The sequence below is a fragment of the Equus przewalskii genome, chromosome 23 (genome assembly GCF_037783145.1).
Source record: "Equus przewalskii isolate Varuska chromosome 23, EquPr2, whole genome shotgun sequence".
NCBI lineage: Eukaryota > Metazoa > Chordata > Mammalia > Perissodactyla > Equidae > Equus > Equus przewalskii.
This window is the reverse complement of record NC_091853.1, coordinates 13,929,519-13,941,804: the sequence shown is the minus strand read 5'-3', so window position 1 is coordinate 13,941,804 and position 12,286 is coordinate 13,929,519. Positions and strand designations below refer to the sequence as shown.

At 55.1% G+C, this 12,286-nt stretch overlaps 1 protein-coding gene across 1 annotated transcript in view; it reads right to left on the bottom strand.

Annotated features, from left to right (window-relative positions):
- The window catches only part of LHX4 (LIM homeobox 4), a 43,381-nt gene that overhangs the window by 16,543 nt on the left and 14,552 nt on the right, over positions 1 to 12,286 (bottom strand). Inside the window, exon 2 of the mRNA XM_008543656.2 lies at positions 8,913 to 9,084. Within this exon, the coding sequence (XP_008541878.1) occupies positions 8,913 to 9,084 (172 nt within the window). The remainder of the gene's footprint in view (positions 1 to 8,912; positions 9,085 to 12,286) is intronic.

Here is a 12,286-nt window from a genome sequence, read left to right as displayed (position 1 = left end):
CATATATCACCACCACAGCCATGTCACAGGCACATAAAGTTCTGCCCGGGAATGGTCAGCCTCCTCCAGCCATCGACAGGGGCCGTATTTGGAGAAGGCCTGACAGCAGAGAGTGTGAGAGCCTCGGGGAGCAGGGACACAGGGCGCTGCCATGCACACACTCACACAGAGACCTCCCAGGTCCACCAGAACTGCCACAGGGCTCTGCTTTTTATTTGGGATTTTTAATATAATGTTTTTCTTTTTAATGAGCATTCAACATTATTTTGAGATGAATGCTACTGGAAAAGCTTTACAACCGGTGACCTAGTCCAAACCCCTCATTTAACACAGAAGGAAACTGGGGCCCAGAGAGGGGCAGTGACTTGCTCAAGATCACACAGCTCATTTAGTGGCAGAGAAGGGGCTAGAACCCAACCCTCCACGTCCCTCAGCCTTGCTCCCCTCCTTCCCTGCTGGGGGTTGATTTGCTTCCCAAGAGGCAATGGGATGTGGAGGACCCAACCCTCTCCTGCAGAGCCCACTTCCCTTGATTTTTGTAAATATGCATCAAGCGTGTTGAATACACCAGGCAACGTCATGTGCGCTATCCCATAGAAACCACACAACGGCCCTTACTCGGAGCTTAATCAACCCCCATCAGGGAAGGAGGGGAGCAAGGCTGAGGGACGTGGAGGGTTGGGTTTTAGCCCCTTGTCTGCCACTAAATGAGCTGTGTGATCTTGAGCAAGTCACTACCCCTCTCTGGGCCCCAGTTTCCTTCTGTATTAAATGAGGGGTTTGGACTAGGTCACCGGTTGTAAAGCTTTTCCAGTAGCATTAGTAGTCCCTTTTCCCAGACAGGCTGGGAGCAATCCACCACCTGGCCCAGCAACACTCTCCCTCCTCTCACTCCTCTCCCCCCAACACCTAATCTGCCCTCTGTTCTCCAGGCTAATTCTTCTCTGCCAAGGTGTTAGCTCAGCTCTTACCAAACTACCCTGCCCAGAAAAGCCACCTGGGATGTTTGCCCAAAAGCAGAAAAGCCTTCCCTGACTTCTGATTCTGAGCCCAGAACCCACCCTTTTAACAAGCCCCCCACGGATGCCCCCGGTGCAGCCATTGCATGGACCAGTCTTTGAGAAAGCCTGTGTAACGGATGCTCTTGGCCCCCCTGGGGCCTCTGCAGACTGATGGCTGATTCCTGAGTCCCTCAAGACCTCAGGACTCATTCTCAATGGTGGTGTGGCAGGTGCTGTGACAGGCAGCAGCACGGACCCCCCACACTACAGCCCGCTAGCCCGCTGTGCGCACCCAAAACGCCCATCACAGAACCCCACTCTGCCCAAGTGGGGCTTCCAGGGGCACAGACAGATCCCCAGAGCAACAAGCCAGAGACTGGCTCTAGCGGGACCTTGGCCGGAGAATCAGCAGGAAATGAGGTGGAGCCAGATTTGGGGCCCTTGAGTGCTGGCTCAGGGGTTTCAGGGCAGGAAGACATAGACTGGCTGAGAGGAAACAGGGGGCAGGACAGCTGTTTGGAAAAGCTTCCAGCGGGGCAGAGACGTGGTGACAGGGACCTGAGAGAGGATAGAGGCAGCGGGAATGGAAAGAGAGGGCACTTGGGACGTGGGAGCCCATAACTTGGTACCTGAATAGCACCAGGGGGGCGGGAGGTGAAGGAGAGAGAAGGAGGTGGAGCCTCAGCGGTGAACAGCTGCTCCACACCTCCACTCCCACGTCACCCAGCTCCCTCTTTGCTTGGGGACCATGTTTCCACAGCCCAGATGCCGTCTGACTCCCAGGCTGACTTGCAATCACTTGGTTCCAGATTCCCCACAGGTTCAGCTCAGAAAAGTCCCTGAGATGCAGGTTTCTCGGAGGTCAGGAGTCCTTCGCCCGAGGCTGGGCTCCGGGAGGGTGGGCAGGCACCGAGGACCGGGCGCTCCAGGGCGGGGCGGGCAGACAGACATCCCTGGCCTCATCACCGCCTGATATATGGCCGCAGGTCCCAGGGGAGACCGCTCGGCTAAGTAATTGCTTCTGTCTTGATTACAGGCCTTTGCAAATGACTGTGGGCCTGGGCCACCAGTGTGTTTGAATCTTACAAATGTCCACACGCACAGCCACTATCTGGACCATCGGATCGTTACCTTAAAAGGTTTAATTTGCTTAGCGAGGGAATTAGACTATAAACTATTCAGAAATTATGGAAAGTCACACGTCAAAGAGACCCACCCCCTGTGAGTTCCTCAAGCGCATTCTGCTAGATCAAGTGTGCGTGTGTGTATGTGTGTATGGCCCAGCAGGTGTATAGTCATCAGAAATAACAAGTGATCTGGCAAGAACCCGGCCCCAGACTGGACCCACAACCAACCCCCAAACGGAAGGGGCCTCTTCCTGGGGCAACAGGGTGCAAGCTGGCTAGAGGTGGCCACACAAGCACAGGCTGGGCCCTCTGGCCAGAGCTGGGACCCTGCTCCGGGAAGTGAAGGCCAAGGGCTGCAGGTGCTGCTGCCGAGCTCTGGACCCTACAGGGAGGGATGGCATCCTGTGCAGAAACTCATGACGCTCCTCACCCCCTCATCCGAGAGGACAGTTGTTCCAACCTTCCGACCTGCGTTGCCACTGGACCCAGGCCCCACCTCCCCCCTAGGACTGCTGTCCTGCCCGAGGCCTCTGCAGCAGCCTCTGCCCCAGGCCCCTGCTCTCTTTTTCCCTCCTCCATACGTAGATACGCTGTCATGACCTTCACAAGAAGAGCTCCTAATAACCACAACTACTAAGCACTTACTCCCTCCATCTTACTCAGTCCTCAGAGTAATCAAAAAAGGGGATATTTCTATTCTCATCCATTTTTGGAGATGGGAGAGTGAGGCTCAGGGAGGTCTCATGCCCCAGATGCACACTGAGCCCGGGTTCAAACCCGACGCCTGCTCGCTCTAAGAAGCCCACCTCGCAGAGGTGCTGAGCGGGCCTCTCCCGCTGTGACCCGGAGTCCTGCGGGCATCTGCCCAGCTGAGGGATGGAGGCCCTGGTCACTGAAGCCATCACTAGGGCCAAGGGCGGAACCACCCCGGGGCTGGGCCAGGCGCCGAGCGCACCAGAGCTGAGACAGGCTGCTCTGCACCGCAGGGATAAATCAGCAGCTCAGCTCAGCTCCAAGGACGCTGCTCACCTGCCCTTGGCGACAGACAGCGCTCCTGCTGGAGATGGACTGGCGGGGAGGGGACAGTGCTCCCACTGACAGGCACAGCAGCCCTCCCTCCTGGTCCCCGCAGTGCCCATCTCTGCCTGCTGGGTGGGGTGAGGGCCTCGGGCTGGGAGACACCCCCAGAGAAGCATGACATCTTAGACAGGACCCCCTGGAGTGGCAGTCGCCCTCAGAATGCCTCCGACTCTTCCCGACAGGACCCCTCTTATGGGCAGGTGGGACCCTGGGGGCCAGGGGCGCAGCTTGAAGCTCCCCACAAACCTGGAATGTTCTGGAAGGCTGTGCTTTACCTTAAAAATTTGTAGGAATGTTGCGTTCTCTTTGATTCTATAGCTATGTTTGTTTTCATGTTATAACAATCGCTGCTTTATTTCCCAAATCTTCATGTAAATCAACATGGCATCTTTATCCTGTGGTTTATCCCCAGCACAATACCGTGTGCCCTCCTTGCTCCACCAGGCTACCCCTACCTCCATCTGAGGAGTTCTAGGCCGTTAAAGGTCATCTCAACAGGAAGGTCTCAGAGCCCAGGGGGGTCAGGGGTGGGGTGTCCAGGAGAAGCCCGTGCAGGCCCAGCCTGAGCAGAGCTCTGACAGCTAGCCCTCAGGGCTGAAGTCAAGCGGCCACAGTCAGGGCCAGAAACCGGAGATGTTGGCAGAGCCTCTAGCATTGCGCTGGACGAGGTTTACACGTCATCTTCTCCTTTCACAGCAACTCTGTGTGTCAGAATGAGCGCCTCATAACAGATAAGGCAATGAGGTTCAGAAAGGCCTAGACACTTGTTTGCTGACAAACAGCTGGTAAAAGACAGGACAGGAATTCAACCAAGCTCCTTCTGGGTTCACCAAACCACTCTGCCCATAAAATAACCCCCTTTGGGTAAATGCTCCCATGTCCCAGATCTTCTAAAGCAGGCACTAGTAGCATTTCCATTTTTCCTGAAGAGAACACTGGAGCTCAGAGATGTTAAGGAACTTGCCTAAGGGCACTCAGCTGGTGCTGACAGAGCCCGCCCTTGAACCAGTTCCTGGAGCTGAGGACCAGTCCTGTCTTCACCACACTTCAGAGTAAGGGAGCTACTGGCTCCTCCCAGGACCCAGTCAGTGATGAGGAGGACACCCAGAAGCCCTACTCGCAGACCCCTGCTCTCCCCAGGCCCTGGTCCCTTTGCAAGGAGGCAGGGACCTGTAGCATGCTGGGCACACAGTCCAGGAAGGACCCGCTCAGCAAATGCAATGCAAGGAGTTGTTGGCTCTCAACTTGGGATTCAAATTGTAATAGCCTTGGAACTACGCTGCTTTAATCAACCGGGGCCTCAGAATTGTATTTCCTTTGGAGAAAGGGGAGCCAAGGACCCAAGAGGCAAAACCAGCAAAAATCAGCTGACATCAATGAGCGAGACAGAATTCGACAGCCCTGAAAGAAAAATGCAACAACCACAGAGTACAACCTTCCAACAATACTTCTTTGTCTGTGCACACACCAACATCGCCCTCTGCTGCCCGTCACCAGGATTTCCATGTCTCCTGGGCTGAAGGCTGGTGGAAGGCCGACCTCCAGCTGTCCCTGGGGCCTCCCCGACTTCTGAGGCAGTACACACCGCCACAGGGGCACTCTTCACATTACCGTCTTGATTCGTAAAACGTCACACAGGAATCAAGGATGCCCCATGGAGTTGTGCTAAGCAGTGGCTCTGCCCCTCGTTATGGGCAAAGAGATTTAAAATATGGACCCTGGAACTTAGCACCCCAGTGCCAATGAGTGAGGTCAGGGACCCCACCCTCTGCCTCTGAGCAGGGCTATGGGGCAGGTACCAGAAAAGGACAGTGCTTTTCCTGTTTTCTCCTTTTTGTTTTTCTTCCAGGAGCACAGAGAAGGCATCCTTCCTGGCTCTGAACAGGCATCTTCCATATCCCACGGCTGAAAACGTTCTGAGGTCTCACGAGTGGATTCAAGCACGTGGCACCTGCCAGCCCTCTCAGAAGGCCACCACAGGTGACTCCTGCAGCCTCGGGTGGGACGAGGGAGGGACCGGGGTTCCAGGGACTGCCCTGCCCCCTCCCGGCCTGCCTCACATTCTCTCTGCTTGCAGCGTCCCAGTGCACGTGTGCCCCGGTGTGCCCTCTCCAAGCAGGTGCCTGGCGGCATTGAATGAGCTGCAACGAGCAGCAGACTGCTTGGCTCTTTGGCCAAGTCACAACCTGAGCCCTAAGCAGGCAGCGGGTCCCGGACCCTTAGGGATGGGAGGTGAAGCCACTCTGACCCTGGACAACTCCCTCCCTCCTTGTCCCCACCTCGAGCTGTGACTGCTGTCCCAACCATGTCTTCCTGAACCAAATAGCCATGGTCCCAAAGAGCTGACTGCCTGGAAATCCAAGGGTCCTCCCTGGGGGCTTCAGACCTGCCCCGTCTCCTTGTCAGATGGGCCCTCCATTGGCAATGGGGTGAATCACTTCAGCTTTCAGTTTCTCCCCACACAGCACCGTCACAGAGTTACTGACCTGGATCCAGCACGGAATCTGTAGCCAGGTGCCCTGCTTCACAAAAGGACCCAGCCCCAGAGGGGCACATTTTATGAAGCAGAGCAGTCCCGGGGAACAAGAACAACCGTGGCCGAATGACAGCCTGGGCGTTTCCCAGGCAGCCTGGGCCTCTGGGACCCACAGGACACCGTGCCATGTACAAAAGCAACTGGTCACCAAGGTGCGTTGTCAGTTCACTGTGTGATTTACTTTTTGTTGCATCAAACCCAGCGACGGCCTTTGGGCAAGGCTCCGGGCCAGGTGCGTGTGCCGGGAACAGAAAAAGGAACAACTAATGCGCCTGTCCTCAAGCCAACGAGGAAGGTCAAAGTAGGTGCACGAGGGCTGAGCAAAGCAAGGCAGCTCAGGTGGAGGCCCCTCGAGAGAGGGAGAGGATGGCGGTGCCTCCGCAGGGCACCCGCCCACTGAGGAGCCCGTTACCGCCATGGGAGGCTGGGGAGGCCTTGAGAGGGTGGACAGTACCCCCCTGACAGTGAAATCGCCTGGGCCAGGGTGTGGAGGTGTGAAAAGGCAGAGCGTGCCTGGGAAAGGGGGACCCTGCTGGAAGGTGTCAGGTACCCCAGGAAGGCAGTGAGCTTGGAGTGGAAGGGAGGCTGGGCCCAGGGCAGCAGGCTCTGATGGAGCTAAGGCATCTGGCAAATTCTGTGGGAGAGGAAGCCCTGCTGGAGGAGCTGAGGGGAGGGGTCAGGACCTGAGCTGTGAGGTAGAAGGGGTCAGGAGGGGAGGCGTGTGGGCTAGAGGGGGTGGGTGGATCAGTCAGGAGGTTAACGCTGAGCAAGGCCCCAGAAGGATCCACGGCATAGGGAGGCCATGGAGGCAGGGGGTCGGGGGCAGCAGCCTGGGTAACTGTCCTTGTTATTTCTGGTCTTGGGTATATGGCTTGTAGGCCTGTGGTAATCCCTCCCCCGCCTGCCCAGCCTCCCTAGCCCAGGAGGGGCCCAGAGTGACCCTCTTTCCTTATGACTACTTCTCCCAAACCCAAACCTACACCCGTGCTGCTGCCCCCTCCCCTTCCCAAACTTGGAGCCAGCCAGTCAAGGTCCAAACACCAGATGGGCCCAGGGCCACGCCGGGCGCCTCTGTGGTGACAGAGCCCTAGGTCTGCGGCCCTAATGGGTTTGCCTGCAGCCCACAGGCTGGACCAGCCAGAGTTCTGGCCCAGTGACATCTCAGCACCTACCTGTCCCCAGATGGGCAGGAAGGCAGTGGGCCTCCTGCCTTGCCCAGGAGCTCACCGAGGCTTTCCAAAGGGACAGGGACAGACTGGAGGACGGTGCGCTGACCCCGGAAGCAGGGCCAGCTCACCCAACCCCCAAGGCCAGGCCTGCCCACCCGCTTCCTCCCGCCTTCCTCACACACATGTTCATGTTCACTTGTGCACAGAGGTACACAGTGCACGCATGTACACACACGCGCGCACACACACACACTGAAATTCACCCCATTGTGGGGCCCGTAGGAGCTGCTGGTGCCTGGCCAGGGCACCACTGAGGGAGGAAGGCAGAGGTAAACTCTGTTGCTGACCGAGAAAGCATGTGGTGGAGGGGACGGAAGTGCGTAAATGCCAGAATACAGGCAAGAAGGCGAGGGTCAGAGGTGGGAAGTAAAAGGAAGCTTGGGAGAAGGGAGCAGACACAAAGGGCCTAGAGCAAGAACCGAAGGCCGGTCCCCCGACTGGAACCATCAGGACTTGCTGAGTGTGCCTGTGTTAGCTACCACCCTTGCCCTCAGGCAGCGCAGATGCACAGACACACACGTACACACACCTACGTGTGTGCAGGCACATGCGCACATACGGAGAGAGCAGTGCACATTTGACTAAAGTGCGATAGTGACAAGGAAAGCTGCCCTCTGAACACAAGTAGTTACCAAGATTACCTTTAATGTGCTTTTCAACTCATACTGGACTAATGAAGTTTGAGAATCCTCAGAAATTCAAATCACCCACCCCCTGCAATTAACCCTTGGGGAGGATTTGGGAGAAATCGCGTTCTGTATCCAGGACGCCCTTTCTCCCCATTCTCCTCCCTGTCTCCAGAACACACAGCCTCTGAAGCACGTACACCATCTCTCTGGGGCTTGCTCATTTGTGCCAAATAGTTCTAGGCCTTGGCGAGCCGCCTCGCCAGTCCCACCCTGCTCCGTGCACCCCATGGGCCACCCACACTGGGCTCAGAGTCACTGGTGGACGACCCCCACCTCCTGTTCTTGGCTCTGCTGTGGCCAGCTGGTCCACGTCAGCTGAGGTGCCAACCTAAGTGCCTTGGGTCATAGATTCTGGGAGAGAATCCCAGACTAAAGGCTGCGGAAAAAAATTCTGGGAGGTCCCCTCACCCTGACCCAAAGCTCCAACAGGATTTTTTCTGACGGACCCAACTCCAGAATGAAAACTCGAGGTCAGTCTAAAGAGTTGACACTCAGGTGCCAGGCACTGTTCTAAAGGTCTTTACATATACTGACTTCTTCAAAGACAATAACAGCCCTCTAAGGTAGGAACTATTGTTATCAGTTCCATTTTACAGATAAGTAAACTGAGGCACAGAGAGAAGTTAAGTAACTTGACCAAGAGCACACAGCTAATAAAAGGGTTCAAACCCAGTCAGAGTCTGGACTCTTAACCATCACATGAAATGGCCTCTTCGTCATGTTCCCGTTAAAAGCAATGACACTGACTGAGCCTTGCTTGACCCCCATTAGCAACTCTTCCACGCCTCTGAGGCCATTGAAGCAGCCTAGAGAAACACAGCTACAGAGATTCCTCTAGATTCAGGCACGAACCTCAAAGCACCCGCTCTGAAACCCTCAGGAATAATACAGCTGAGCGCCCTGAGGCACCAACTCACCAAGGAAGAGCGTCCCCTTCTAGGATTTGCCAGGGTCCTTTGTCAGTTGTGCTGGAGAAGCCTGGTTCCTGCCCTCTGCCCGCTGCCCACCCCTGCCCCTTGCAGAGCCCAGGTGAGGCCAAGACCCTGGGCTCAGACAGTGATGGGGCTAAGGATCAGAAGGGGGACTTGGATGAGGAACAGCCTCTCAGCACAAGGATTCACCCACCGGCTGGATGAACCCTCTGCCCTCCTCACCCCACCTCACTTCAAGCTCCCCCCCTCAACTGCACGGGGAGAGGCCGAGACAGACCAAGGCGAGGAGAGGGAGGCTGCAGTCCGGTTCCGACTTACTTGAAGAAGTCCTCCTTGCAGTAGACGCTCCCGGCCCTGGAGAAGCACCTGTCCGCCAGCTGCATCTGGCAGTCTGCACACTTGAGGCAGGAGCTGTGCCAGTGTCTGTCCAGGACCTTCAGGATGAACTTGTCCAGGATATGCTGGTTGCAGCCGGCGCACTGGGGGATCTCTGTGGGGAGAGGAGAGAGAGGCAGTGAGAGCCTTCCAGACGGCACTGCTGATAAAACCAGGCCCTGTGTGGATGCCTTCCCATTCTGCCCGTGGTGGGAAAGGACAAAACCCAAACCCCTAGGGATGCCACATATTGTTGTGCAGGCTGTACACTGCACCGAGGTGCCTGGTCAAGAGGGCAAGTGGGGACTAAAATCCAATCCATGCTTTGCTAACATAGCTTGGGTGGTTTTGGCCCAGAAGGGTCAGCTGTTTCTCAGAGTACCACAGGATAGCAGCATTAGCTAACCCAACTTATGCCAGCTGCAATCCACAGCCCAGCGGCCAGGAAAGCCAGACAACATTCACCTCTGTTTCCATGATATTTTCACTACTGGGTGGAATCTGTGCTAAAAACATCAGCCCCCAAAGTGAGCCCTGGCTAGGCACGCACTGAGAGGCCATCTAGCCTAAAAAGCAAATGGTTTGTGTCGGGGGTGGGCAGTGACTGACGTCCAGGTCTGCAGGGGAATCTCAATATTCTGAGAGAATCTCCTGAGAGTATTTTAGTGAACTGCAACAGATATCATGGATTGGCTTGATAACACCCCTTCCGAATGTGCCTTCCTGTACTGCAGACGGGAAAACTAGGAACTGCTTTTCCAGACTCCCTTGCAGCTCAGGTCCCAAATGTGAGTTAGAGTCTGCCCATCAGTTGCACTTAGGAGAGACCTGAATTCAGAACTGAGTTAAACAGAGGCACAGCCGAGGGGCGGGTTCCCATTTTGCTGGTGCGGAGCACGGCGGAGGCTGCGAGGGTCTGTGGTTGTGATGACCTGATCAATCAGGGCAGAGGCGGGGAAATCTGGGGGCTGGGAGTGATTCCCTGAAGCTCGGTCCAGAGCTGGCTCGTGGAGTTGAAAGCCACCTAAGACTCAATAATTGATCACTTTCTACTTAGATAATGACAGTGGATTCGGTTGTCTACAACTGAACCCTAACCACTGCCCCACCCTGTTCCTGTCCCTGGTGACTTCCTATCCGAGGTCTGTTTCTCTGCCACCCCATCTTTGGGGTTTGCTTAGGGGGTTGACAGTATTTTGAGTCACTGAAGTCTTTTCCAAATCTACAAAATGGTCAGGCTCCCATGGTTGGATGAACAAATAGTGCTAGCATCTCTGGCCCTTTTTCCTTGTACTTCTTCCCCAAAAAATGAGAAGGTAACAAATATTAAGAACGAAAACATAAAAGTATAGGCGTTTGGCTTCCTAGGTAGCCTCCGATGTAGCAGGTCATGAGGCTGGCAGCCCCATGCTTTCTCACCTCGGTTATTATAGCACTTTGCTAATTGTTTGCTCACACACTGTCTTCCCCATGAGAAGGCAGAAAGAAAGAGGAACAGTGTTTCTTCCCCTGCTTTGGGTCCTCACTGCTGCGCACAGTGTCTGACACACCAGGGGAACCACGGATGTTCATCGCTGAATCAGTCATTGATGAAATCCTCCCTAAGAAGGTCACCTTGAAACAGGTCTTCACTCGTTTCTCTGTCATGCTCCAAAATGTCAATGAAAGTAGTAAAACCAAGTCTCTCACGAATCATACATGTTTCTCAGTTCCCATCATATTTGTTGGTTTGATATAATTTTAAAAAGTGTTAACATAAGGGAATTAACCTCAAAGCACTGGGGAAAATTTTTGAACACACTTAAACTTACGTAGAGAGAAAGCTTTCTCAAGTACTAAGTCATTTGTGTCTAAAACTCACAGACAGGGACATTCACTAAATGTCATCACCTGCGCTGTACACACAAGGGTCAATCTTGGACCCAATTAAACCCCAACCCCAGCCTGTTGCCTTCATGGCCTCGGCAGCCAACGACATTTGCCTGAAAGTTAGACCCATGAGACACCTTGCCCTTTGACCCCTTTCTCAGACCAAAATGCTGCATAAAAACTACCAGGAGTCACACAGAGGTGGCTGCGTGTGGGTCTAGAACCTGCTGCCTGTCCCGGTGCATATGGGATTTTTTTCCATCTCAAAAGCTTTCCTCCTTGACAAAGAAAGTGTTCGACCAATAAGTACTTACCAGGGAGTCCCAGCAAATTGCTAGGCACACAATAGCTACGGGAATTTCCATCCAGTGAGAGGGGCCAGGCAGGACACAGGGTAACACTGTGGATGCTGGGGCCAGACTGCCTGGGTGTGAATCCTAGCTCTGCTTTTCAACCTTGAACAAATTACTCTGCCTCTCTCTACTTCAGTTTTCTCACCTGTAAAAGGGGTGTGATGATGACAATAGTACCCAGTAGGATTGTTGTGAACAGCGAAGGACTCAATACAAGTAAGACAGGCCCTAGTATACAGTAGGTGTTTAATAATGGTTTGCTATTATTAGTTATTTAAGATAACTAGGAACCAGGCATTAGATGTTGTGTTGCTGTGGCTAAGGGAGAAGAAAGTTAGGGACCCACGTTCATGGTCTTGATCTTACTGAACCCTTTAGAGAATCTCTGCAAAGATGGCATGACCCTCCTACAGGGCTCAGAGAGTGGCAGGTCACACAGCAACCCTGCAGAGGGCCTAGGGGCACGCCTGTCTGCCAGCCTGCCCTGCTCCAGGTAGGTGCTCATTCAGCCACACATCTGCCTCTCTCCAGGGACCATCCGCGAGCAGGGGGTGAGACTCTGAGGCGTGAGGGTGGACAACCAGGAGCTCCTGTGGTGTGACAAGCCCAGCCTTAGGGGACTTGGAAATTGGGGGACATCTCAGGTAAAAGAGTCCTAAAGGGCAAGGGGGTGCGGTTTTTCCGGATGCCTGCGCATTTGGAGCTCTGGCATCATTTTGCGTGGGAGGGGAAGGATACCCTAAACAAGATGCCCTCCTGCTCAGGGACGTGGTTTGTGGACATACGGGGCCGAAGCCGCAGGGACCTGTGCCCACCGGCCGCGAGTGCCCGCCCCAGACCCCGGGCCGTGAAGTAGCCGGCTACGGGGTCTTTGTGTGAGCAAACGGCTGGATGCCGAGGAACCAGGTACCGACCCGGCGGAGGCAAATTAACCCTTGGAGAACGGGGCGGAGAAGCTCCTCCGGCCTGGCTCTGGGCGTGCCCCTGGCGGCGGGCCCGCTCCCTCCCCGCGCCTGCCCCCTCCGGGGCCAGAGGGCCGCCCATTCCCACCTAATGGTTGCTTGGCCTTGCCTCGGAGGACAGATAGGGCTATAT